The 14,181-nt window shown below is 39.1% G+C and overlaps 1 protein-coding gene across 1 annotated transcript; it reads right to left on the bottom strand.

The window, feature by feature from the left end:
• Positions 1-4,532: 4,532 nt before the first annotated feature.
• On the bottom strand, positions 4,533-13,533 carry LOC103780129 (N-alpha-acetyltransferase 15, NatA auxiliary subunit; the record flags this gene model as incomplete). Its single annotated transcript, XM_008947778.1, has 7 exons — positions 4,533-6,011; positions 7,696-7,793; positions 8,285-8,428; positions 9,291-9,389; positions 9,932-10,040; positions 12,015-12,208; positions 13,320-13,533. Coding segments are annotated over 7 exons (1,059 nt in total), but the record flags the coding sequence as incomplete, so codon positions are not given.
• Between the last annotated feature and the right edge of the window lie 648 nt (positions 13,534-14,181).

Genomic DNA, 14,181 nt, shown 5'->3' with positions numbered 1-14,181 from the left:
GGTATTTATTCACCTCCAGTATCATCTTAATGCTCCCTGTAGTGTTAATCAGAACTGTTATTCATTACACACAGTAGTTCAACCATTTTCTTGCAGGTAATCTTGAGTGTCACACGTTGACAACGTGCTGTAGGTTATCACCATGCCCTGTCAGCTGCTAGCTGGTCACTTCTGCTCCAGCTTGTCACTATTACCATATTGTCTGCTGGCAGATGAAAAGCACACGACATTCAGGGATGCTGGGTCAGGAAAGCTTTGTGGGCTCAGGGGTGGGGAAGAGGAGGGTACTGAGATTGATGATTTCCTCCTCTTCAGATGTTATCTGAGGAAAATGGCCCATGCTTCTCCATTCAGACCCCAGTTACCCAATCCTTCAGCAAAGGGGTTTCCCAAGTCCCCACACTGGCTCTTTGTAGCCTGAAAGATCCTTTTATATGTATGCACAATTAGCTTGTAGGGTAGGAGCAAGCTCCCTGCCAAGGTGATCCTCCTCCAGCCTGACTCCAAAGGGAGCAACAGCCTTTACCTGCTGACCTTCTCCCCCTTTGTGAGGCCCACACCCCAATTTACAGCCCGTCAGCATGGAGGGAGACAATGCAGGATTCAGGGAACTAGTCAATGGATCATTTATTACAAAGCTGGTGGGCCCCTAAGGAGGACGCTGAACCTACAAGGAAACACTGGCACTCATTTACAAACAGAACTCAGCATTTTTATTCATTGATTGACTTCCTGCCAGTTTTGATATTTGCTACCACCAGAGAAGAGCATAAAAACACAGTACAACATGGTTAGCCAGTTAGGAAGGCTGGAAGGGAAAGCAAATCCCAGTACAATTGCAAGTAACTTGGTGGAGTTGATTTGTTTTTGAACGGATCAGCAACGAAGCAATAAATCTGCTGCTGCACTGAACCAACAACAGGACTTTCACTAAGTTTGTGGGGTTTATTGCATTACAGTTTAAAACTAAACGTTCTCCATCATCATACATTTGTTCACCAACCAGGTAAATGACACTTTTTTTCCTATGTTATGTGCTAAATGGCTAAAATTATGCAGTAGCTGAACTAGACTAGGACTAGCAGAGGTAGATATTGAATGGGCAGTGCCAGGCAGAAATAGTTTGTAGAAGTACTTTTTGCCCTCTGTTATGAATGGTTAGCAGATGTAACATCTTCAATTAAAACAACAAACATCTTAGGAAAACCATCCTAAGATGCTTTGGGATTTCTGGTAACATTTCCTTTGCAATATTCTTACAAACCCTTTGATATGGTCCCTTGTAAAATGGGCAATCTTTGTCCTCCAGGTTTTCTGCCACAGTTTACTTGAAGACCAACATACAAAGCTAGAACCTTTGTGAACATACTGTTTGCTTGTACCACTCCAAAAGTAATACTCATTTACAGCTTCCTTGGCATGGGAAGACTGCATTGATAGTATTTACAGCTTCAGAAATCTTTCTAGTAATAAAAAAGCTATTTCATACTTTATCTAAAATGGAATTTCTATTATGCCACCTCCTTGTAATTCACTTCAGTCTCCTTTTGCCAAGTTGCTCCCTGCCATTTCCACTGTTGGCTGTGTGCTCTTGGGAAGAAGAGTGCCTGAAACAGGCATTAAAGCTGGAAATAGAAACATGACAACAGGACCATGAGTTTTATAGAAGTCTACTCCTGTAGCTCCTTAACCACATCCAAGAACTGTCCACAACTGGAAGCTCCTGGCAGCAAGAGTCCTTCCCTAAGCTCAGCAACCATTTTCCTCCACCTGGAACTTAAACTTTCATTAATGAGCTTATAGACTGCTCAATTCCTTACTGGCAGGATTAATTATACTACCTTGGCATCATTTTCCCCCCCAGACTCCCAAAGCTGTATGTAATCAGACAAGCCTAACTCTTACTTCCACATAGTTTGAGCTATTTGACATTACCACTTAGGTACAAACAGCATTTTTAGAGCAAACTTTCCTAGGGGGAAAGACAAGGGGAAGCCTCCAAAGCTACCCAGTACTGAACATTTACAAAAACACTGACGTGATCATGAAAAGGGGGGAAAAAAAAGACATTTTAGTTCAGGTATGTTGGGCAGGATTACTGCATGTAGAGGTTTTGGTGGCCTGAGTGGCTCTCACTGGAAGCACAGCTGTGGCATATGGGACGCTAGCACTGCAGGAATGGTGGCACCATTGCCCAAGCCCTCATGTCAGACAAAGATCTTGAGTTTTCTCATTTGAACTTGCTTGTGTGATACTGAAATTATATTTGCACCTCTGGTTTCTCAGGCCTGACCTCACCCCACTCTCCCTGGTGTTTTCTGTGAAGACACTGGCAATGCAATCTGTCTGAAGAGGACATCAGGTGCTACACCAACTTCCAAGGTCTACTGTACAGCTGGAGCACCTCCAGACCTGCAAAAACACACCAAAGCAAACACTAAAGGAAGATCTAATAACAGGCTAATTGTATGTACCTCATCTAGCCCCAGAGAGCTCCCTGGAACACTTGGAATTTTCTCCCTACCTTGGGAGAAAAACTTTAATGACACCTCTAACAACATGGAAGTATTAAGACCTCTACTTAAAAAAAAAACACAAACCCACAAACCATTAACTGTAAAAGACTATAGAGGCTTTTAAGGCATTTAAGATGGAAAAAAATGAAATGAGTTACCAAATACATCATTTTGAGACTATTTTACCTGCTTGTTCACACATACACGTCTAAACTCTCTGGTCTCCAACTGGAAAAAGTGAGAACCTCAACTATCATCGAGGCAAACAACCACTTTCAGTTACTTACAATTTTAAGTCAACTTCTGACTCTGGCATTGCTTCATGTATCATGCATTTGCACCATCTACAGTCTCTAGCTAGGGAAAATTTGTTGTTTGAACTTTCTTTTTCTCCAGGAACAGTACTGATGGCCTACATCATCACCAGTGGCTCCACTGATGGTGAAAACACCTTTCTTGAAGAATCAAACCAAATTATTTTATTAGTAAGCAAATATTCTAGCTCACTCTGGCCATGACTGCAATCCTAGCTCACCTGCTTTGGCAGTGAAGAATCACTGAGAACAATTTTTGGGCCTCAGCATGCAAAGGATGTTTTCACATGGCACTCTGTACTGCTGCTCTGCAAGACTCATTGCACTGGACTGTAACTTAATTTCCACCTCTTTAAAACTCTTCCTCAGGAGTTAGCATCACATCTGACAGGAGAGATGTGAAGATGAAGGAATAGCAGTTCTTTTGCCAATTAAAGAACCTCCTTCTTCAGGTAAACTCTTGACTTAACTTCATTTCCTGGGATTGCAGTCTTCTGGAAGGGGATGAGGAACCTCTTTAATCCAAAAGCATCATCTCTGAAGCACAAAGGATACCCTTCAGCAAGATTATGAAGAAATGTCTTTGAGGAAATCACAAGAGATGTGTAGATGGAAGCTTCTGGAAGGCTCACAGAAATATCCTTTCCCACTTGCATAATGACAGATAACTTCCTGCTTTTTGTTCATCTATTTCAACAGAAAAACAGGCAGTGAAAAAGAAAAGGAAGTAATCCCATTTATAGGCAGCACCCAAAAAAACAAACAACTGGGGGAAAAAAGAAATAAAATTGCTTGATGCAATTCACAATCTGTTAAGAAGAGGGAGCACTCATCTGCCTCTAGCTAAGCATCAGAAGCCAAGAAAACGGCAGCAATACTCAGAGGCAAGGCCAAAAGCTCATAGCTCGTGTAGGCAAGATTGAACCATCTTCAGCAGCTGCAGAAGACATGCAGTCCAAGGCTCTCAGGCTGCAGGAAAGACTGAGACCTAGACATAAATACCAGAGTCAATTAAAGGCTCTGTAGGTATTCTAGTCCCTAAAAGCCCAGCAGATTAAATATACAAATAGAGCAATACGACTTACATTTCTGACATGAACTACACTGCAAACATACACAAGGGTAGTCTAACCATGAAAAGAAAGTGGTGCTGGAAATACAACGAACAAAAACCTGTTCTTTCAACAGTTAGAAAACTACAAACGCCAACAAGTCTTCCTGGATTTCTTAACTCTGTGTGTCAATCACTGAATTCCATGATTTGGAAGAGAAGGCTGTGTGTCCACACGACAGAACTCTGTAACTGAACTCCTGCAGCAAAGAAGGCACTCACTTTATAAGCTGTAGTTTATTTTCTGCTCTGTTTTGTAGGATGAGCCTATTAGAAAAGAAAACAACATTTGAGCACTTATCTATATTATTAACACAATAGACTCGTAGACTGAAGCTTGACTTGGAAAATAAAGTTCAACGTAACACTGGTGGAACTGAAAAGCCAAGTAGTAAAGCATTGGGTGTTCTAGGACTTCCCAGACATTCAGTATTTACAGATAATGCATTTGCACTTTATATTCAACAACCACCCATCAGCAGTGACATTATTAGTGTAACTGGACAGCACAGTAAGCCAGCCCTGAGCTGCACTCTAGTGAACCCATTCGTTTTCAAAGTACAACAGAGATTGGTTTAAATATTCACACAATTGTTTTTTAAAACGTTTTATTGCATTATATTTGGTACCTTATGTTTGACAAAGGAAATTACATCTGTAACTGCAGGAATAAGAAGCTGGTCTGTTATTGAAAAAAAATCTTGGGCCCCTTAAAAGTTACAAAGTCTTGGGCTTGCCTGAAACAACTGAGCAAGAAATATATTCTTAGAAATGTAGGGCTTCAAGTATTACAAACCTGTGACACTGTGGAAAAGTTCCAGAGGTATCTAAACTGCAGCACTTTTTTTTTTTCTGCATAACGTGAACAAGGCCTGCTGAGGTTTTAAACTATTAGTCTCTTGATCAGTCAACATGGTAGTCAGGAGTTCTCCTCTTTGCAACTTCAAGCCATAGTTATGTTCTCATTTTGTTTTCACTCTATGTGAAAAAAATGCATGCTATCTTTCTAATTAGTTGGTGCCACATCACAGTGCATAATTTTATTTGGTTCTTGCATTACAGTTTTAAAAAGATTTGGCCAACCTATGCTGATAGGTTCATCTCAAGAACAGCAATGATTCTCCCTCCCCCCAGTGCCCCCCACCCCCAGTTTAATTCCAAGAGAGAGAGAGAGAAAGAGTTTTAACTGGTTCCTTCGGGTAAAAACTGTGGTGCAAGAACACCAAACTGATGGTGTACAGTGAATTTCAGAGACACAACAAGCTTATTGAACACACTATGTTTCTTAATTCTGCTTGATCTCCATTATGTCCCAGCATCCACAACATCACGCGTCCGTTGCGGGTGTCTGTCTGTTCTGATTCCCATTGCATACTTCCTATGGACAGAATCATCCCCGGAGCAAAATCAGTCAGATGCTAAAGCCCCATCAACTCTTTGTGCTCAGTGAAAGAATCCAGTGCTAAAACAGCCGTTTTGCTGTCTGAGATAACAGTAATCTCACAAGACAAATTTAAAGTAATATTTCTGCCACACACCTGCTCCGAGGGCTACACGCCTCCAGATTTAATATAAATTAGTTTAAAAACATGGGTAAGGTAGGTAAGGAGAAGGGTTTTTTTTTGTTTGTTTTCTTCAATTTCAGCAGCTTTTGATTTTTAAGAAACCGAACAACCTCTATCCAGTAATATGTTAGATATTTTATATATATACTTTGTCAGCAGGATAAAAAAAAAGTAAAACTATTTGAAGGCAACATTTTTTTTTTTCCTTCTCTTCTCTGTGTAAGTTAGAACAATTCAGCAGGTGCGTGACAAAAATATTATACACCAGATATGGTCCAATGTCATTTTTTTCCAATAAAGTTGTTCATATTTCATTGGCCAGTTCTTCAGGTTCTGCAGAACTATCTCCGTTAACTGTGATCTTCATATCCTCCTCATATCCAGGGGGCATGAAAGCCAAAGCATAAGGGAAAAGCTTATGACAATTTGCTCTGTAAGTTTCAGATGCTTCTTTACAGTCTCCAAGGCTACCGTCACATAAAGCTTCTAATACCTCCATACAAGTCTAATTAAAAAGAAAAAAAAATAAACAAATGTTATGGTTTCTTAAACATTCATCTGAATAGAGACAAATCAGAAACAATACTACAAAGAAAACAAACTCTAAGCATCTCTCAGGTTTCTATCAGTATCAAATGATGTTTTTAACTAGACACAGCATGAAGTACCAGTGCAGTCTGATTTGAAATAATGCAGTTTAAAAAGGGATTTTAAAATCAGCTAGAAATCCTGACTGAAAATTAAAACACTCATTTGTTACCTGCTTCTTATATCCCTAAGAAAATGTTGACCCCTGCTAGCTGGCAATCAAGAACCAGCCTTGCTTGCAACTAAAGGTGTTTTTTTGGGCTTGTGGTTCCCCGTGCTCCAAATCTTGGGATACACTGAGCACTTCAGTGCTACACAACGTGCATGGGAATGTCAGTGTTCACAGATAAAAGCAGTGACTCAGAATAGGTACTACAATTTCCTGAGAATGACTTGTGTGAACATGCTTTCAGATAGAATTGAGAGAGTTGTGGGATATAATTAAAACGTAGAAATAGCATCAGCCAAAGAACATTAATGAGATGTGAAAACATTCCTGGCAGGAAAAAAAACTCAGCATTTTTAAATTTCAGTATATGTGACTTACTGAAGTGTGTCTGTAACTAGTGATCAAACCAGATCAGTCAGATATTATCCTTCAAATCTATCTGCAGTTTATGTCATAGTCATTTTTGTTCATGATTTAGAAAAGAAACAGGAGATTTTTGGGGGGGTTTGTTTGTTTTTCAGCTTGCATTCTAAACATGAGAAACCAGCCCACTGAGCTTCACTACAGCCTGACAATATTTAACACCCACCCTTGTTGTCTATGCTAGCATCAGCATAGTCAGCTAGTCTTTTTCCACTCCTTTGACATTTACTATAGCTTCTATTTGTTCTGTGGTCTGAGCTTAACTGCTCTGTCCTCTTCCTAGGGAGTTATGAAGTTCTCTCCAATAACCCCTTTTCCTCACATTTGCTCTTTGTGACACTGGCAGCCACAGAAGGTCAAACCCATCTAGATTTAGGGCTGCAATGTGCCCCGAGACAGCTGGTCTTTACTGAAATGAAATGTAATAAATTTGATCTCTTTGCACACAAGAATGCCTTTTAATGAATGCCTAGACTCCTTTGGATTCATCATTTTTTTTAGGGCACTTTCAATTTCCCATCTAAAAGTTCAGTACAACTCCAACTCTTAGTTTATGTTGGCACCAAGAACACTTAAATTAGACTGTCTCAGTTTTTCCACAGTGCTGTGTATATAATTTTTATACACTGCTGAATCAGTAAATGCTTCTTGTAGTCCTACCAGCATAACACCTCTAAACCACCAGTGTTTTTGCTTACATGTTAATCTTCCCCCTGCCCAATTCCCAGAGTCCCACTCTGAGGCAAAAACCCAGCTATGAGGCAAAAACAATACTCTTGAAGGCAACTGAATATTTGTTTTCTAAATCTATTGATAATCTACCTGAAGCTCTTTGAGACAGTAACAAAAAAAACCTAGACAACAAAATCCAACCTCCTTACCAACCTAAACAACCCAACCTCCTCACCATAAGGCACAGGAATTACTTCAGCTTCCTCTTACCTCCATAATTTGCATAAAATATCCATATATAATACCAGAAGTTATTCACAATTTGTAAGTAAGTTACCTGAAGATTTCTGTTAATGAGGGACTCATCCAGGGTCATCGCCAGCTCCACTGCCCTTTTCTGACTGGAAGGATCTAAATAGTACATCATTTTGGCAGCTATGGGAAGAAAAATAAGCTCCATCACCCAGTGGTGACCAAAAATGACTTATATACAAACATAGGATAGAGATAATGTGACAGAGGGGCTACTGAACTGTGCAGTTCAAAATGGAATCACTTGAGGCACTGATTCCCAGGTGGGACCCACTGTAACAGGTGGTCACTACAGACAGGTAAGCAGCCCCACAGCTCACAGGAACTGCTTCACAGAGGTGTGAAATACAGTTACAGACCTATGATACCATTCAGCATGGATCAGAAGTGAAAAAAGGGCAGAGAGGGGCAAAAATCTGTATTTTAGCAGCATAGAGAGGAAATTAAAACCAGAGCCAAGCTGGTAGCCATGTTATCACAAACCCACTATTGATAAGGAAAGCATTCCTGATGGAAAGAGATTTTTACATCACTGCTGCTATTAGCAAGATGCCACTGCTAGATAAGAAGAGAAAACACAGAAGCAGGGCAGAAAAATGCAAAAGGCCAAATACCTGATAACCTATGTGGTAGTGAGTCATAGTTCTTTTTAAGGAAAGCTTCATTGAAGTTCTTTGGATTAGTTGCTCCAAAAAGCCGATTCATTTCTTGTTCTAACACTGTTCTAACTGCATCAGGCAGATCTTTACTTTCAGATACTAGTGATTGGAAAGAACAAGTTAATTGGGGTGAACATAAGTAATCACAGCAAAATCTACTTTATGCATTTATTTTAATAGTTATCATGTGTACATTATTAATACAATTGTAAAAAAGATCTTGAGAATACATGAAACTCAAGATAGGTAAATAATTGGAAAGAACAAGTTAATTGGGGTGAACATAAGTAATCACAGCAAAATCTACTTTATGCATTTAATAGTTATCATGTTTATGTTATTAATACAACTGTAAAAAAGATCTTGAGAATGCATGAAACTCAAAACAGGTAAATAACTGGATCTTGGCAAAAGCCTAGTTGTGAGTTTTCTGATCCTTAGAAAAAGCCAAAGCCTTTTTACTGCAATACATTCTCCCCCTTACTGATTAAAATCTCTTAGGCTAAAAGACTGAGATCATACAAGTCTGTTCTTTAAATTATCAAACCTGTAGCCATCAACAGAAAGGATGATCTTTGGGGGGAAGGGAAAGAATCCTTCCAACCTTCTTTCTAACAAAAAGGACAAAATTCTAAAGCTCCTCCTTGCATGCTGACACAGGCTGCCAGCAGGAGAGCCAGATTCCTCACTCTGCAGTTCCCATTTCTCCACTCTTGCAGGGGTCCACCATACTACTCTATCCTAAAAAGACTTAGCTTGCCAAGTCTTAACTGCTAAATCCTGTTGCAGTCATAATAAACATACTTAATTTTAGCATGAATCAGTTGTTTAAAAAGCTAATGTGTGTATTAAATACTTTGCACTAATTGTGCTAACAGTCTATAAACTAAAAATCAATGACTGTGAGTCAGGTATCACTTGGAAGCACGTAGAGATGAAATCACATCAAACTGATACATACCACTGCTGAAGAGATGAATCATGCACTCATGAAGCCAAGGATGACTGGAATCAATAGCAAAGGCTCTCTTTACAGACTGAAGCATCAGAAGGAACTTCTCTGGAAAAGAAAGTGTTGGCATGTGTTCAAAAAGCTGTGCAGGAGTATCCAGTGTTTGAAATAGAATGATCAGAAGAAATTAAAGCTGACTGTCCTGGAACAGCTGGTTTTGCTGATGTTTATTTAACCAGTGAATTAAGCTTCTTAAACTAATGAGCAAATTTGAACATAGGAAGTTCTTAAAGCATAGTATGCAACCCATAAAAGAATGTAAAAGTCAAGTGTTTCAGCTCTCATTAGCAGCTGTACACCACTTCTTTACAGTGTGTAGCTCTCAACTACAGATACAAATAAATAACTGGGGTGCATGCAAGCTGGGAGAATTAATTACAGTCTCATTACTTACAGCAAAGAAAGTGGATAATCACTAAATGCTCAAACTTTGGTTTTTACAGACTGCTCGTGGCTGGCACGTTGGTCCAATGAAAAGGTGTGTGTCTCATGAGGGACTGACTGCTTATATTTAACCCATCATTTTTGCCCAAGTTCTAACCTACATCTTTATGAGCTGCCAACTGACTGCTCTCATTTTCCTCACCTACCTTTTCGGAAATAAATCTCAAAGGCAAAAAGATGTGTCTCTATTTTGTTCTTCACTAAATTCTTCAGGGGTGTTAAAAATTTAATGGCTTCTTCCAAAGGTGCTTCAACCTACAGATTCAAGGAAATGACACAATTAAGTTTAAACCCAATAACTCTACAACAACAGAATCAGCTATCTGTGAGTCACATCTGAGGGTTACTCTCACAGGGCAATGCAGAAGATGCTTAGAGCCTCTTGTAACAAATTTTGCATCTTTCACTCAAAATCAGTGTCTAAACACAGACTGAAGTCTAAAAAAATTGCTTTGTGATGGTTACAAATCAATGTTCCTACAGAGACAGAAGTCTTTGCCTCCTATCATACATCAGTAGTAAACAGCTGCAGCTGAACCTGCACTGCCAAGGGCAGTGTGGCTGCCCAAGCCATCTACACATAGGGGCCCAAGATGTTGGCAAATTACTGCTTTATGTCCATCAAAGAGTCAATGGGACCTTGAAAGCTGCCAGGTCATGGTGACAACTCCAGCCAGGATATTAACAGCAAGCTTGAACTAACCAGATATTGATCCTGCTCTTAGCTAGTGTAATCTAGTAAATGGAGAGCTTTAACACATTAATTCTGTGCAAGGCTTCCTTACAGACAGATCTCTGGCATCTAGAGGGTACAGATCCTTCAAACAAGAACTCTGCTGTCCTTCATATTTATGTTTTTATGAGTGTGAGCTATTCTCCAAGGATCAGATACAAAACTGTAGCATTGAGTGGAAGGCAATGGATGAACACTTTATGGAGTCCCTGCTAGCCATACACTACAGCAGTTTTCATAAGAAAACCCTGCATGATTTAGATGTGCTGTTCTGGGGTTGCAAACAGTCACAACTGTGCACTTAAAATTACATGGAACCTGTAATAAAACAGATTTCAAAGCTATGCCTTTAATACCAAAGCTACATATCCAAAGAAGTCTAGGTGCAGCTGTTCAAGGGAAAGTGAAAAGTAACCCCCTATGTCAGAAATAGTCCTGATGACAGGAACTAATTCAATTTAGGACTGCCTAGATCACGATTCTGACATTAAATTTGAAATATAATTAGGGAAGATTTCCCCAAAGAATCCATTATGCAGCTGCAACTATTCCCTATAATCTTGAGGACTGCCTTGGATTTTCCAGGGATACCCCACAGCATCCCTCAATTTCAATACACCCCACTGTGAGCATTTCAATCCCAGCTAACACTGCAGTTAAGAGTGCTGCTTCTTGCAACCAGCAAGGTAAACAATGGGAATACAAACAATATTCTTAAATGACTGGTCAAGTTTTAAGTGACTTGCTTTCTGGCTACAGAGTGAAGCTCACTGCCTTAGCTTTCAAGTATCATCCCCTCAAGACACAATATTAATTATTATACATGTAATGTGAAAATAGCAAATACTGTATGTATCAATACTTGGAAATTATACCACTATTATTATAAATTAATTTTTCTACTCTTTTTCCTTTCTTTCCCCACATATTTCCAGTGTTTTCCTGCTCTTCACAGGTACAACTTTTAGCATGAGAATAGTCTTATGGGTCACCTCCCCTTTATATATCTCTACAGTTCTCAATCCAGAACTCAAAATCATCTCAGTCTAGTCTAATAGCATTTCCAAACAGCTTCTTTATCCTTTTTTTTTGCCCCCCATTCAAAACAAATGCAAATAAATGTTGTTAAAGCATTCAGTGTTTTAATGTCTCCTCTAACAGGCTGTCTATACTTAAATAAAAAATTATGGGACATAAATATGAATGATAATCACCTTACATATAGAATAGAAAGACTTCCATCCGACCAACTAGAAATAGGGTATAATCAACAAGTTAGTCCAATGCACACATGACAATTCCAGCTGCAGCAAAATCTATGGCTTAAATTGCTGCCTTTGAGAACTAGCCAAAAGAGTTGTTTTATCACATCACTGGCAGTAGAGCCAAGAAACTATTCCTAGAAAAGAATTACTTTTATGGCTTTCAAATTCTATCTGTGCTGACTGTAGCTTTGCTAGACATTTCCATGACTTGATTATTACATTAGTAAGCACCTTTGCCAATTTCTCAGGGATAAGTTCTTCTTTCGGTCCTCCGATTTCTTCATCATCATCATCTTTCTTCTTTTTCTGATTCCTCTGTTGCTTCTCTTTCTCAGCATTCTTCTTCTCCTCCTCCAGCTGTGCTTTCTTCTGTGCTCTTCTTTGCTTATTTCGTAGCTTCTTTAGCTCCTTGTCAGACATATTTGCTGTACACAAGCAAAGGGCAGAACCAGACAATGTTGATGTCTGATATTAACAGTCTCCATCAGCTGCCAGACACCATCACCATCTTTAAACCACACCTATTCACTGGTAATACTGCCATTACATTTGTAAAAGCTGATCTAATACTGACAGGTTCTTTTACAGTCTATGCTGCTGCTTCATAATTTCCTTTGTGAAATCAGCAAAATGGGAATTATAACAATAGCACAATACACTAAAGGTATGAGAAAGTTACTGCATGACTGCACAAATCCAGTGCCAGGAGCAGCAGTGCACACCACACATTGATTTATTCCTTAGGGATTACACAAGTTATGTTTAATATAGTAATTAAATGGTCTAACAAAAAGGTTAAATAGTCACACTTCAGTACAGACAGTTGCACCTTTGCTTTTAGTGCCCTACAGGCATTTTACATTTGATTTATATTCAGATCCTCTCCCTCCCTACAATTAAAGCATGGAGAATTAATTTAAAACATCAGAAAGTGGCTACCAGAAACCCTATTACACTTGTCTTAATTTGAACCTGAAGCCACAGAAACAAAATGAGATGAGAAATACTAAAGTTTGACACGCTTCTCTGGAAGGACTCAACAGCCTCTCTTCATAACCATTTGAGGTGCTCCAAGACTTAAGCTGCTCTCCAATCACAGATGAGAACCAAAAAACAAAACTGATGGATTTAAACAGCATTTTTACATCAGAAGCAATAGATAATAAAACTTAAGTTGCTACCTACTCACATTTTTGCATACTGTTAAAAAGCTTGGGAAGAACTACCATGAAGCACACCTGCTTGGACCAACAACCATGAGAATTCTCTTTTATCAGCCATTTCATAACACAAATACATTTTTACTTAAGAATTACAGTTGTCACTACAAGAGCCATCACTGTTTAATAAGAACCAAAATAAAAACATGTTAGCTTAATTTCCAGTAGAACATCTACCACTATTTGCCTACTTTGAGTTTTGTTATGACTCCCAATTTCTGTCTGCTACAGCTGACAAGTGTAAGAATGCTGGCTCTTCATAAAATATCCACTAATCAGTGAAACTGTGTATTAATAAATCCTGAGGGTTGAATACCTGTATCAGCCTCGTGTTCTTTATTCTCATCTGTTAAGGGATTATCATGAAGTTTCAAATAGATCTCTATGGCAATTCGTGCTGCTTTGAAGTAGAAGGGATGTTGTCGAAGCACATCTTCTAGTTTTAACAAGTCCACATAAGACCTCAGGGTGATCTTCCTCATGCAGTAGGTGTGAAAGTCAAACTGGTCATCTGTGATTTCTACAAAATGCTAACACAACAGAACAGAACATTATTTAGCAGGTATTAGCAAGCAGATACTAACCTTGACTTGTTAAACTGGCCCCAAAGGAATAATTCACTAAAAGCCTCCTGTTTGACAAAACAAAAATAATGGTGAAAAGAACAGAAGGCTTCTTAGGTCAGAAACAAAATTCACCCATTTCACAATCACTTAAATATTAACTACCCTCTGACAATATGCAGCTTAAATGACAAAGGTTCTACCTCTGTTGTATTTAAACAGCACGTGAACTCTTCTATGAACTCCTCCAGCTTTTTCAGTCAAAAATATTTTTTCACTCCCATTAAATGCTGTGGCAAGGAATTCCACATCACATATGATGTGAGAAAGTAGCTTCTTTTGTTCAAGATCTTCCCTCACTGTCACTTGATGTCCCCTTGTTTATATTTGAGAAGCAGGGAAAAGTTCTTCCCATCTTCAGCTTCTCCATGTACTTATGGCCTCATACCGCTTCATCCTAAACTCAGCTGTTGCTTGTCAAAGCTGAGGATGAAACAGGAAGCATGACAAGCTACTTGCAATTTCTTCAGGCTGAAGTTACTCCGTGGCACATATTTAATGAGGTATGGTATTCAGATGTGAATAGTACAATGATTTGTACACTGGAACACAAGT

The sequence above is a fragment of the Merops nubicus genome, unplaced genomic scaffold (assembly GCF_000691845.1).
Source record: "Merops nubicus isolate BGI_N331 unplaced genomic scaffold, ASM69184v1 scaffold22449, whole genome shotgun sequence".
Lineage (NCBI taxonomy): Eukaryota > Metazoa > Chordata > Aves > Coraciiformes > Meropidae > Merops > Merops nubicus.
The sequence above is the reverse complement of the archived record's forward strand: the minus strand, read 5'-3'. Positions and strand labels throughout refer to the sequence as shown.